Source organism: Notechis scutatus, chromosome 3, assembly GCF_049901735.1.
Source record: "Notechis scutatus isolate UNSWTSFEM ecotype Mainland chromosome 3, rNotScu1.2, whole genome shotgun sequence".
NCBI classification, from domain to species: Eukaryota; Metazoa; Chordata; class Lepidosauria; order Squamata; family Elapidae; genus Notechis; species Notechis scutatus.
In genome coordinates this window covers 64,965,398-64,978,930 of record NC_142011.1, presented here as the reverse complement: position 1 = coordinate 64,978,930, position 13,533 = coordinate 64,965,398, and the positions used below count along the sequence as shown (strand labels likewise).

The window sequence follows — 13,533 nt, the reverse complement described above, 5'->3', positions numbered from 1 at the left end:
GCGTATCTATAGCAGAACAAAACCTCTTCTGATCTTCTTGGATGTAACTGTAGTGCTGTGGATTTAATAATGGATCATGTCTCTTTTCAAACCACTTCAAAATAAGTGTCATAGAATTTAGCTCTCTCTGACTGAAGGCGAAGCAGCCAGGAACTTACAAAAGGGGAAACTGAGGAAACTTTGTGATCTTTAACAGTTGACACCAACTTGCTGGCATATAGTCAATGCGGCAGATGAAATTTGTGGGATCTTTCAAAATGCTCCTTTTTCTTTCAACCCCTCTCTGTGCTTGCCGCTGCTGATAGCTGGGCTACAGATTTACTGCTCTTATAGCAACAGCACTTAGACTTATATACCGCTTCACAGTGCCTTTACAGCCCTCTCTAAGCGGTTTACAGACTCAGCATATTGCCCCCAACAGTCTGGATTGTCATTTTACCAACCTTGGAAGGATGGAAAGCTGAGTCAACCCTGACCCTTGTCAGGATCAAACTTCTGGAGTGAGCAGTGAGTTACTGCATTCTAATCACAGCGCAGAATGCTAGACCTGATGTCAAAACCAGCATAATATATCATAGGCATGGAGCACTTCTCTGCCAGCAAAGTAGAGTTAATCTACTCTACTCTTTTATGAGCACCTAACCTCACACTCGATATTAAGAAAAGGGGTGTTTTCTTATGCTGGCATGTGATGCTTGGTGGGAGGAATAATGCCAAAGAGAACCATCAGTTGCTTAACTTGTCCCATATTAAATTTACAAAGATAGGCACCAGTCACTGGCCTCATTTCTGTGTCAGAATAGGGATTAGCATCAATAAGGGCAGCACAGTTTACGCTGGCATACTTTTCTGCCAGCTCATCGATTGGAGGAGAGCAATTTAATATTGTCACCTGGCTGTGCCCTAAAACACTTCCTCCTCCGTGGTGCTCTTGTAATTTTGCTACCTGGATCAGCTTGAGCTGGTTGCCATGGTTCTAACTTGACAACAATGAGAGAAGACTCAGGAGTTGGCCCAGTATATCAATTGTAAGCCCATCTTCACCTTGGGATATGCAAAGCCAGACAGATTCTGAGAGGCTTTATAGAGATTTGCTAGGGTTTTCCTCCAGTCTCCTGTATGTACAGTGGGATAAGTTCAATCTCTGCATCTCCCAGGATACATATAGCTGTAGATTAATATGTTTTTTTTAAAAAAAAAAAATCTGGGAAGGATAGGAAAAATGAAGATGTGATCTTATCACCGTGGTTTATTTATTTATTTTATTTATTTATTTGATTTGCCAATTGTTTACAAGATAATAAGTATAAATGTATACATAGTTGTGAATACATGAAATGGTTACATATAAGAAAAATAAAAGAATAAGAGAAACAATAGGACAGGGACGGTAGGCACGTTGGTGCGCTTATGCACGCCCCCTACAGACCTCTTAGGAAAGGGGTGAGGTCAATAGTAGACAGTCTAAGGTTAAAGTTTTTGGGGTTTGGGGAAGAAACTACAGAGTCGGGTAGAGTATTCCAGACATTGACCACTCTATTGCTGAAGTCGTATTTCCTGCAATCAAGTTTGGTGCGGTTTACTTTGAGTTTGTATCTATTGTGTGCTCTTGTGTTGTTATGGTTGAAGCTGAAGTATTCATTGACAGGTAGGACATTGCAATGTATGATTTTGTATACCATGCTTAAGTCAGACCGAAGACGGCGTAATTCAAGGTTTTCTAGGTCTAGAATTTCAAGTCTGGTGGCATAAGGTATTCTATTTCTAACCTGCTAATTTAAAAATGCAAGATTTTCTTTCTGCAAGATTTGGCGAGACCCAATATTTGCCCATGGAGTTTTGAAAAGCTTTCTGAAGAAAGCTCTCAACCCTAACTTTCACATCTATGGCTCCAATGCCACAAATATTTGACAGGAAAAACCTTCTTTCCATTTTCAGTTGTTGGAAAGATGGACTTTAAACTCAAAGCACTTGTTGAGTTGATTGACACGGAATGAAGGAGGGACTCAAATTCCATCTATAATAGGCATAACCAGAGAGGCTTTTTGCAGAGTTCTTCGTGAGCCACAGAGAAGTCATTGTTGTTTGGAGTTTCCTTATGAGAACCTGTTCTGTTCTTCATTTTTAAATCCTGCTCAACAGCCTATAATTATTAGCAAGCACATTCTGCAAGGAACTGAGTATCTGTTACAAGATTTTTTGGGAGGTGACAATACCAGATGATCAGAAATTTTTCAGCCATGTTATAATTCTTCAAGAAAGAATGGACAAACTGCATAGTGAAGTAACATGGGAATAGTATGACAGCACAAGAAATTTGTTCAAGAGAAAGCTCTACCATTACCATTGTTCGAATAACCACAAAAAGAATTGTAGATTTTAAAGAAGAGTTTTGATCAAGAAAATGCTCACTTGGACCATACCCTGTTGAATTTGTTTTGGATCCTGGTTTCATCAACCAGGGTTTCTTGCTGGAATGAAATTCTTCAGAATTCTTTTCGACTTCCATTGATTTTCTTGCCTTCCATTGGAAAAGAAGGTGTCATTGTTGAAACACAGATGCCAAGAAACTTTTGCACATCAAATATATGATCATTTCCAAGATGGGCTGTTCTTCTTCTGGAAGAAAAGGAACAGTTGTTGCTTTGATCAGTGCTGTGGCAGTGATTTCTGGCTGCATCGCTCTCTTAGTGTGGCTGGCCGTCAGAAAACAATTTCTAGAAGGTAGGAAATTCCAAGCTAAGCCAAACGCCTTTGAGCTGGGAGCCAGTGTTTTCAACGAGTGAATGATTGCAGGTTCAGGATTTCATATGATTATTCATATTTGGATTATATTGATAAGTGACAGCTGTGCTAGATTTTAAACATAACCTGACTTTTACTTTAATTCTTTATGTTCTTTATTACTGTACGCACAGTGTTTTTTTTAATTATTGCAAACTGCCAGAGTCAATGGTTGATTCAGCAGATTATAAAGGGCATTTTAAAAATTACCTTTTTATAACATGTCAGCTCTCCAAAAACAATGTGAAGGAGCTGTTCCAAATCTTTTCCTGACAAAATCTTGGCACATAAGAATCAGTTGTGCTAATAAGGAGCAATGAAATACATATGTATAAAACTTTTACATTCTTAATTCTGTTACAAACTACATATAGATATGGATACAGATAAAACAACTGTACAATATTAATTTTGTGAAGATTTGGCATGGTATATCATTTGTTTTCAAGGACTCAGTTGGGGTGCTGGAGATCTCCCCCCTCATTTAAACTCTCAAGTGTTTCATTTATTTATTTTTTCTTATGCTGGTATTAGAGATCTATGCTTTTATTTTGAATCTCACCATTTTTATTAACTGTTGGTTTTAATTTGCATCTTGTTCAGAGCCTAGGTTTCCTATTTCACAGAATATTTTGATTAGCAGATGATCCTAAGAAAGAATTATGTACAATATGAACACTTGCCCATTGTATATTGGACTGAGCTATTGGTATAATGAAAGATACCATTTAACTTTAGATTTAGATCTGCAGTAAAATATTCCTACAAGGTGCAGGTTTAAAAGTATGTCCCATTGAGAGAAAGAAGACTTATTTCAGTTTAATGGTGTATAGCCTTATAGAATCTCTCCTAGAGCTGAATTCATGAAGAAAATGACCTGAAACTATAGAAACTGTCTGTTGGTAGAATATACAGACTAACTCAGCTACCAACCATGGAGAAAGATACACAGTGAAAGTGATTCCAGATGGATGAGTGCCTTCAGAAGATACCTGAACAATTTCATCATTTCCTCCTTAAAATATTTTTTTTCTGAAAACAAAAATAAGCGGGGAAAACTGTAGGTAAAGATTAGAGGGTTTCACAAGGACATAACCATCTGTATCCAATAACATTTTGCAAATAAAGCAAAGTGATTGCATGCAAACATCCTACTAACCTACAATGCTCCTTTGAGTTCTTACTTTTCTTTCTCAATCAATCCAGTTTGTAAAGCACTTTGAGCTACATAGGCTCTGAATCTTTGCAATCTGAGTACAGAAGAAACTACGGTAAACCGTAGTAAGTCTTATGAAGCCAACTTTAGAATCCAAACATAGGTCCACTTAAGCCAGGTAATATTCTCATTGTTAGTCCAGCTTGGTAATTTCTCCATGCATTTGAACTACACAAGACTAAATGTAGGCTTGTTTCCAGAAACATACCTTATACGGGAAGAAAAAGTACTGAATATTCTTTCCTGACTGAAGAGAATGAAACGTGTTCCTATAAACAAAGATAAGAAACTTCGGGTAGTCCTCAACTTACAACTGAGCCCAAAATTTCTATTGCTAAGTGAGACAGTTGTTAAGTGAATTTTCCCCCCATTTTAGGACCTTTCTTGCCATAGTTATTAAGTGAATCACAGCAGTAGTTAAAGCAGTAACACGATTGTTAAGTGAATCTGGCTTCCCCATGGATTTTGCTTGTCAGAAGGTTACGACAAGTGATCACATGACCTTGTGACACTGCAACCGTCATAAATATGAGCCAGTTGCCAAGAGTCCAGATTTTGATTGTGAGACCATGGGGATGCTGCAATGGTCGTAAAGTGTGAAAATAATTCACTGTCTTCAGTGCCATTGTAACTTTGAATGGTCACTAAACAAAAAGTAGTCAAGGACTACCTATATGTGTTAATAGGTCCCAAATATTGATGATACCTTAGAGGTGGTTATGTTCCTTAAATGTTCCTCATCTTGGTCTGGAGCAGGGGTGTCCAACCTTGGTAACGTTAAGCCTGGAGGACTTCAACTCCCAGAATTCCCCAGCCAGCTTTGGGAATTCTGGGAGTTGAAGTCCTCCAGACTTAACGTTACCAAGGTTGGACACCCCTGGTAGAGATTAGTATGAATTGAATTGATTTATTTCTTGTACAATGTCCCGATTGAATCTTTCAGACATGGAACCGAGGCCCTCCTTTTATTCAGGCGGAGACGTATTAGATTATTTGCTTAATCTGAAGAGAATAGACAGAAAAGATGGATTGTTGGTCACCTGGTATCATGCTGCAAATAGTAAGAATGACATGGACGAGGCCTTAAAAGGTAAGATCCGTGCTTTCTCTCTAATTTGGACACGTGTAGCAAACAACATAAGGGACGTGGTGGCTCAGTGGCTAAGACGCTGAGCTTGTCGATCAAAAAAGTTGGCAGTTCGAATCCCTAGGTGCCGTGTAACCGAGTAAGTTCCCGTTATTTGTCCCAGCTTCTGCCAACCTAGCAGTTGAAAAGCATGTAAAAATGCAAGTAGAAAAATAGGAATCACTTTGATGGGAAGGTAATAGCGTTCTGTGCACCCTCGGCATTTAGTCGTGCTGGCCAGATGACCACGGAGATTTTTTTGGACAGTGCTGGCTCTTCAGCTTTGTAAGGAAGATGAGCAAAGCTCACCAGAAGCACTTTCATCAACAAGATGGGGCGCCGCTGATGTCGTAGCCGCCAAAAAGGTTGGGGATACCAGGCGTAGAGAGCCAGAAATGACTAGCATACATGTGCGAGGGGAACCTTTACCTTTAGCAAGCAACATGTGATCAAAAGTAAATCCCACTTAACTCAGTGAGTTCTCTTTCTAAATACATACTGTGTGTTTATAAATTTTAAGCCTAGATATACCAGAGAAAGAGAGAGCATCCCTATTTCTATTTTGGGAATTCTGAACCCTGAATTTGTTTTCAAAACAAGCATCATCACACACAAAAAGTCTCATTACAGAAAAATAAATCTTGGGACCAGAATAAATCCTGCAAATTTTTCTCATTTTTTTTTTTTTTTGCCATTTTCCATTATAATTGGCCAGGTTTTGTTCATGGGTGTATTGGCTGTTTTCACTGCATTTAAAGTGACTGCTATGCCAACAGTGCTGCCAGAGCTGAGCAGACAAGATGCCACAATTAGAAACTCCCAGATGCTCCTCAAATTTCTTTCTCTGGTGTGCTGCCTGTCTATTTTCCAGTCACTCCACTACACATTCCTCCTCAAATACAATGATTTTCCCAACCTTCCATTAGTTCCACACACCCAACATTTTCTTAGCAATCCCATCTTTTCCCATAACTACTCCAGTTCTTGTTTTTGTTCCCTTTATCCTGAAGTACTCTTTTCCCAGCCATTCCCAATGTAACATTTCCTTCTGCCTAACAACCAACCTGGCATTTGGTGTCTCCTCTCTAATCTGTTCTTGATTGGGGTTCTAACAGAAGTGGTGAGGACTGAGGAGCAGGGATGGGATCCGGTGGGTATAACTACGGGTTCTGTCGCTCTGCGTCATGCGTGCATGTGCAATTTACGAGCTGCTGAGCTGCCCAGATAGCTGAGCAGCGCTACGTGCAAGTGCGCAGCGGTTGCAAAAGCCCTTTTTTCCTGCTTTTTCAACCGCAGCTGTGTCGCGCAAAGCAGCTGCAGTTGAAAACGCAGGATATAAAAGTCAGGTAAGAGCCCAGGCGGGCGGGTGGGCCAAAACAGCAGCAAACATAGAACCAGTTCTACATATGCTCTCTTTTTGCTGCTCTCCAGAGCAACCGGTTCTACAGAAGTGGACAGAACCTGCTGAGGAGGCACTTATGTACACAGCAACTGTAGTGGAATACATTCCAATTTGTGGTGTAGCATTTAAGGTGCTAGGAGCTGGCAATCTAGGTTCTAGTCCTCTTCGGGATACACAAAATAGTTAGATAACCTTGGGTGAATTTAATTTTCTTTTTAGCCTTAAACAGCATTGGGTTCTGTGCCAACAGATAAATAAACCTTCTTATTGCATCATTCATTGATAAATTTCATTGCAAGAATTGATGAGGGAGCTGCAAAAATAAGTAAATACTCAATCATTGAATTAAATGCTAAGAAAAACAGCAGCAACAACTTATTGTAAATCAAAGGGTAGACTGAGCTGGCAGTCTTCCTTGTCCCACTCCTCCTTCTTTTATGCAGGCTGTCCAGTTTTGTTTTCCCCTTAAAAGTGAAGTGGTACATGGTCCAATTATTTCTGCATAATAAAATGTGTGCAAAATTGCTCTGGGGATGAGGATGTCACTTACACTGAAAACATTTCCAAAAGTTACAACCCTAATAGCTGTAATTGCTTCCAATTGTAGTGGAAATAGATTATAAATGAACTGGGAGTACGTCACTCACCATCAAATAACAACATGCCTGACTGAACAGGTTAGTAGCACTAAGTAAGCAAATCGTAACTGGTTCTACTTGCTTCCTGAAAAACAAATGCCCTTTCTTTTGTCTATTTGAAAAAAGAATCCAACGCTTTGAATTCTTAGACTCTTTGGTAACACAAATAAACATTATTTAATAGGCACAATGCTTGCAATATTTTATAAATTTATTTCAATAAGAAACAAACCATTTTTTAAAAACGTTCTGGTCTAATTTTAGTTTTATAGATAAAGACTGAACATTTCTTTAAATCACCAAGAAATGGATTATAAATTAAAAATTCTGTTAAATTTTAACACATGAACCAAATCATTCTTTGCTGTTAGTCAAGTCCTTGAAATCTTCCAGTGATGAGGAAAAAAGATGGATTAAACTCAGGGGTGGGATTCAAATGTTTTAACAACTGGTTCTGTGGATGTGGCTTAGTTGGTGGGAGTGGCTTAGTAGTCATGTTATTGGCTGGGCATGGCCAACTCAATATCACTCATATCGAGGCATGTGTCTCCTCGCCTGGCCTCTCATGACTGTGGGGATACTGCAACAGTCGTAAGTGTGAAAAATGGTCATGTCACTTTTTTCAGTGCCATTGTAATGTTGAATGGTCACTCCACACAAGCAAAGTACCAGCAAAGGAGGGGGGAAAAACTCCAGAGAAGTTCCAGAGACAGGAAGTCTAGTCCTGCCAAGAATGTAATAAGAGTTAATGGAGAGGCAGTTTCTGTAAGCAACACCAGAATGTTTTCTTCCTACCTTCCTTACAGGATTAGGACAGTAAATTCTTCAAACAACTGGTTCTCCAAATTGCTTAGAATGTTAACAACTGGTTCTAGCGAATAGGTGCGAAGTGGTAGAATCCCACCCCTGATTAAACTGGAATGATAATGATAAGTGAATGGTTTTAGTTGTACTCTACAAATATCTAGTATGCAAAACACTGCATTTTGTATGGAATTGCCTGAAATGACTTACCACCTTGTCATAGTTATAGGAAGGTAGAATCCTATGCCTTGTTTATCAAATTTATGTATTAAACCTTTTGAAACAAATCAAACATTTATTTGAGTATGAAGAAAATCACATATTTTATGAAGAATTGACGAATTATTGGGAGACAGGAACAATTGAAATTCCCTATTCATATAATAGATATGGTACAAAGTGTTATTCAGATGATGATTACCTAGCAAGATTACAGAGATGCCCAATAAGAGGAATCAAAAAATCCAACGCAAGCAGAAAATTAACATAATTTTACCTACTTAGGAAATTACTGGAGTTTAAAACTACTGTGTACTTTTTAGAATGGATTTAGAATGAAAAAAGAATCCCCAAAGCATGTGTCTGGTATATAATTTTTAAATAGTCATACCTCCATAATTTGGCTACCCCCCTCCCCCAAATCATTTGGGGAGCAGATGGAAAAGTGTTAGATATTCTGTTTTATATATAAAGCACCACACAAGGGCAAAAAAATAATACAGTCACCATGTACTTTACTGCTGGACTATATTACTGTAACAGGAAAACAAGAAACTCTACTTTGAACAAAAGAGCATAGAGCAGTGATGGTGAACCTTTTTGACACTGAGTGCCCAAACTGGAAAGTGTGAGTATGTGCGTGCGTGCCGGAGTGCTGAAACCTGAAGACCAGCTGACCGGTGCACAAGCACATGCCGGACAGGTGGCCTTCATGTGCACTGGAGTGCCAGAAACCAGAAGAACAGCTGGCGATGGTGCACATGCCCACTGAGAGGGCTTTGCGTGCCACTTCTGGCATGCGAGCCATAGGTTTGCCATCATGGACACAGAGCCATAGATCCAAACTTGTAAATACTAAAAAAATAGGGGCCAGATCTCAGAATGGTGGGTTGTGTAGCAAAAGCAACCAGGAGGCCTTGGCTATCTTCACAGCTTGTTAATTTTATGCATCCAAAAAACTGCCAGTCACTTTACATTTAGAAAACTGTGCCATCTTTTGCCTCATGTGTGCTGATTTTTTTCATTTTAAAAATAGCCAAAAATAAAAGTTGAAAGAGAAGCACAGACTTTATACAGTATCTATGGACAAGTAAGAAGTTATTTTACATTGAATTGGTCATTGACTTATCTAACTCATTAATGGATAGATGTTCTCAGTAATATTTTCAGCCCTGTGCAGTGATGCTAATAACTGAACCTGAGATTTGATATGCCAAAATCTGCTTGCAATTTCTCAAAAGCCCCTCACAAAAAATCTCCCTCCCTCCCTCCCTCCCTCTCTCTTGTTCAATGTTTGAGAATATCCTTTGAATTTTTCTTGGTAATGTTTCTGGGCTTATTTATTGTTGGAAGTGGCTTAGAATTAGCCCACATTTTCAATCTGAAGAAGACTATGGCAAAAGTGTTGTTATTGTGATATCCCTTGGATTTCAATTGAGGTATGGAAGTCAGGAAGGCTACAGATTGTTGGAGAGATGATGGTAGAATGTGATGAGTTATTGGACAAAATTGTAACTTAAGTAAGTACAGAACTATCAGACATCATTTATGAGAATTTCACTGAGTTTGTTCTTGTCTCTTGAAACAAAATCCTCAAAGCGAATGCTCTTTCAGGGAATCCCATAAAAGTTCTGAGCTGCATGTTAACAAAAATTACAGATGATTTGCTGCACAGCACTACTTTAATCCTTGTTCCCATCCCTTCCTAGGTCCTCAAATTTGAAATAAATCCTTGGTAATTTTTATGCATATAAGTTGTTCCAATGGAATTTCCATGAAAAGCCTCCCTTCATTTTTCAATGTTCTCTTTTTCTCCTTCTCTCTGAGGGCAGCTGATGTCATGGCGCTAGAATCTGATGTCACCCTTGAAGGATACAATACGCCCAATGAGACAGAGAAACCGATTATGGCCCACCCCCCTGTCATCTACAGTGACAATACACTTCAGGATTGGCTAACGACAGTGCTCAGGTTATCTGATAAAGGTATAACACTGCTATTAAAAAAGAGACATCAATTGGAATGAATGGGGAAAAGAAATAAAGCTTTCTCAAGGATTTCTTCTTCTTGCCGGTAGTGATCAAGCTGGACTTCAAAAACATCAAGACAGTGGGTCCATCTTTGGATATCTTACTAAAAACATCTTCTGAGTTGAATATTGACCGACCTGTTTGGCTAAACGCAGATATTCTGAAAGGGCCAAATGTTCCTATTGATATTGCAGTTAATGCAAGCCAGTGAGTAAAATGAACTTCTCTTATATTTATATAAAAGTATGTATTATACTACTTATTTCCAAGGACCATAAAAAGCCACCTTAAGCCAAGACAAACTATTGGTTCATTGACCACAATCCTATCTATAATAGCCTTTTTTTTCACTCTGGTGCCTTTAGAATCGTTAGCTGGAGATAAGAGGCATAACCCAAATATTTGATACCACGTTTAAAAAAAAAGTTGGTCAATGAAGCTTTGAATGGCAGTAATCTATTATGATAAACTAGGACTGAATCTATGACTTCTCATCCCTGAGCTATGACTCCTCCTTTCCTGATGCTATATATTAAGAAAATATTCTTTTATAAGAGGCATTAACTTTTATTGTTGTAGCCCTTATCTAAGACAAGTAACAGATTACTGTGTTTACATCTGATGAATAACAAGATAATAAACCTAATCTTTAATGAAGTTGTCCTAAAGATCTGAGATAGCAGATTGGCAGATTTGATTAGAAATGTACATGTGCCAGGATGTACCAGACACTTTGGCTGCCACAGTCAGAAAGTCACATGAGATGTCCACAAAGCACATGCCAAATCTGTCTTCTCCAAATGAAATTGTGGATTTATCATGTGAGTAAGTTGTCCCTGCATACTGATAAACTTTTCTGTAGTGCTTTCTAGATTTTAGCTAGGAAGATGTCAATTCAAGTCCATACCTTGTCAATAGAAATTCACTTGGAGCCAGACTGAATCTCTGGATATCAAATGTTATTTCTAAATCAAATTGTCCAATGGACATACTGCACATAAAATCATGCCTAGTCCAGTATGGAGAAGGCTTATAAATGGCTTTCTTCTTTTAATGCATATGGAACTGTGACTACATGGTTGTTACCGATTGCTTCTTAGATTCCTGACTCTCATTCAGGAGAAGTTTCCAAACTGCACTCTTTCTCCGGGATGGACAACCCTCTATTTAGCTCACTTTCCAAACAAGACCTATACGCAGAGTATGGTGGAGGAAATGCATTCCCTTGTGGGAAACCTCCCTCAGCAAATCACCTTCCCTGTAAGAGCTGTCATGGTAAAACCAGCCTGGACTCATCTGAGTTGGCTTCTGAGTCAATCCAAAAGGTGAGAGTTTTGATAGCATGGCTGTATCTTGATGTATTCAAACCATCCTCCCTCACTCATGTCTGTGCTTTACAAGTAATGAAAGAATGGTTCCTAGAATTCTTAGCCAAGTGACCAGACTGAATGAAAGTTCTGGAATTGGTGATCCCATCACATCTGGATTGAAAGCGCTCAATCAGAATTGGTTTCTCCCAGATACTTGAAGAAGAATAAAGAATAAATCAGAATTGGCAGAACAAGCCATTATTGCTTTCTCATCTGCAAGACTGACTGTAGTTTGTTCAACAAATCATGATTAAATCAAAGTCTCTCTCACTGTGTGTGTATGAGAGAAAGAGAGTGGGAAGGAGGGGAAAGAGGGAGGGCAGGAGGGAGGCCGGGAGGGAGAGAAGGAGAGGGAGAGGGAGAAGGGGAGAGAGAGAGAGAGGGAGGGAGAGGGAGAGGGAGAGGCAACTACATAAGTTCTGAAAATCTCTTTCAAGGCCCAAGTATCTTTTGTTTCTAGATACAGCCTGACTTTGTGGCAAGGGAAGACTGATCCAGTTACTGTGGAAGATCTTCTGTTTATTCGAAACAACAGCAAACCTGAACAAATCTACTATGACCTTTATGAACCTATTTTGTCTCAATTCAAAAAATTGGCATGTGAGTACAACAATTGTACTTCTTTAAATAAATAACAAGCCTTAATGTTTCCAACAAGATAAGAGCATCTGATTAGACAGCACAAACTTATTTGCATTTCAGGTAATCAAAGAGCATTACTCATTTTCCCTTTTCTAGGCAGTTGGTTATAAAAAGCTTTGCAGTAATATATATATTCCAGGAATCAAATAAAAGAAGTGTTTAAAACTATTATTTTTTAACTTTAAGTAATAAGTGATGAAATCAGAAATGATTCAGTCACAAAACTGTACATCAGAAACATACTTTAACAGGTATGGTTAATTTATTTTGATTTATTTTGATGTGGTTGATTTATTTTTCTTTCTTTCTTTTCTTTTTCCTTTTTACTATAACCTCAAAGTCTCTCAACCAGAGTCAAGTGCAAAAAGAAGATGGAGAAACTAAATGAAAAATTTTGGGAAAAAGAATGGAACCAATTAATGTACAGCCAATTTACAACACAGGGAATGTTTGACAATTTAAAATGGACTTTTCGGATTTTGGAAGATACAGACGTTGGAGACAACTTTATTACATGGATTCAATTGATACATACTTCACAAATTGTACAAATAAATATGAAGGAAGGTTGATCAAGCCTTGTCAAATACAAAAAGGAATGAGGCAGGAAAGCTCACTTTTTGCATAGTTATTCATTCTGGGTCTTAATGTTTCAAATAAAGCCAAAAGACAAGATAACAAAATTATCGGAGTGAAAGTTTTTTTTAAAAAAAGTGTATAAATGAAGGGCGCCTTTGCTAATGATTTGACTTTAATTTTGGGAGACCACCTAAAAGGGACAGCTGTATTAAAGAAAAAATCTTGGAATGTGGTGCATTGACTGGATTTAAAACTGAGGAAAAAATAAAGATATTGACAAAGAATATAAAGATGGAAGAGCAAAAGGAATTATCTATAAAAGCTAGATTTTGGATTGGGGAAAAAGGGAAATATTTGGGTATTACTATTACTACCATGTCTTGTTAGTTATTTCAAAATAAAATATGGAATGAAATTAAATTAAATAGGATTTATTAATGTGAGAAAAATGACAAATATCACTGTTGGGAAGAATGTCTTCATTAGCTAGAATGTTATTCTTATTTCAGACAATACCTGTTTTGAGAACTGATGTACCATTTGAACAGTGCAAACGAAATACCCAGGTTTAGAAGGCAGGAGAGAAAAAAATCCCAAAGATTAAATATAAGTTTCTCCAACATGGAAAAGAAACGGGAGGATTGAATCACCTGGTCTTAAATGGTATTTTCCTATCTGCAGTTTGGTTTGGATGAAGGAATGACTAGTGTTAAGAAATAAGAG

At 38.2% G+C, this 13,533-nt stretch overlaps 1 protein-coding gene across 2 annotated transcripts; it reads left to right on the top strand.

The window, feature by feature from the left end:
- Window positions 1-2,039: 2,039 nt before the first annotated feature.
- On the top strand, window positions 2,040-12,914 carry FAM151A (family with sequence similarity 151 member A). 2 transcript variants are annotated; one of them, XM_087960321.1, is made up of 7 exons: window positions 2,041-2,724; window positions 4,944-5,090; window positions 10,022-10,174; window positions 10,267-10,426; window positions 11,320-11,544; window positions 12,050-12,189; window positions 12,572-12,914. In XM_087960321.1, the coding sequence occupies exons 1-7, from the start codon at window positions 2,589-2,591 to the stop codon at window positions 12,613-12,615; spliced, it is 1,005 nt and encodes a 334-aa protein (XP_087816447.1). In that variant the 5' UTR covers window positions 2,041-2,588; the 3' UTR covers window positions 12,616-12,914. The 2 variants fall into 2 exon arrangements, with proteins under 2 accessions (XP_087816446.1, XP_087816447.1); XM_087960320.1 differs by lacking the exon at window positions 12,050-12,189 and having other exon boundaries at window positions 2,040-2,724.
- The last annotated feature ends 619 nt before the right edge of the window (window positions 12,915-13,533 follow it).

Bases quoted from the DNA above. Each gene is read 5' to 3' on its own strand.
- FAM151A (XM_087960320.1), top strand. From the start codon at position 2,589: ATGATCATTTCCAAGATGGGCTGTTCTTCTTCTGGAAGAAAAGGAACA. The intron at 2,725-4,943 runs GTAGGAAATTCC...TGAATCTTTCAG, and splicing joins CAGAAAACAATTTCTAGAAG to ACATGGAACCGAGGCCCTCC. The intron at 10,427-11,319 runs GTGAGTAAAATG...ATTGCTTCTTAG, and splicing joins ATTGCAGTTAATGCAAGCCA to ATTCCTGACTCTCATTCAGG.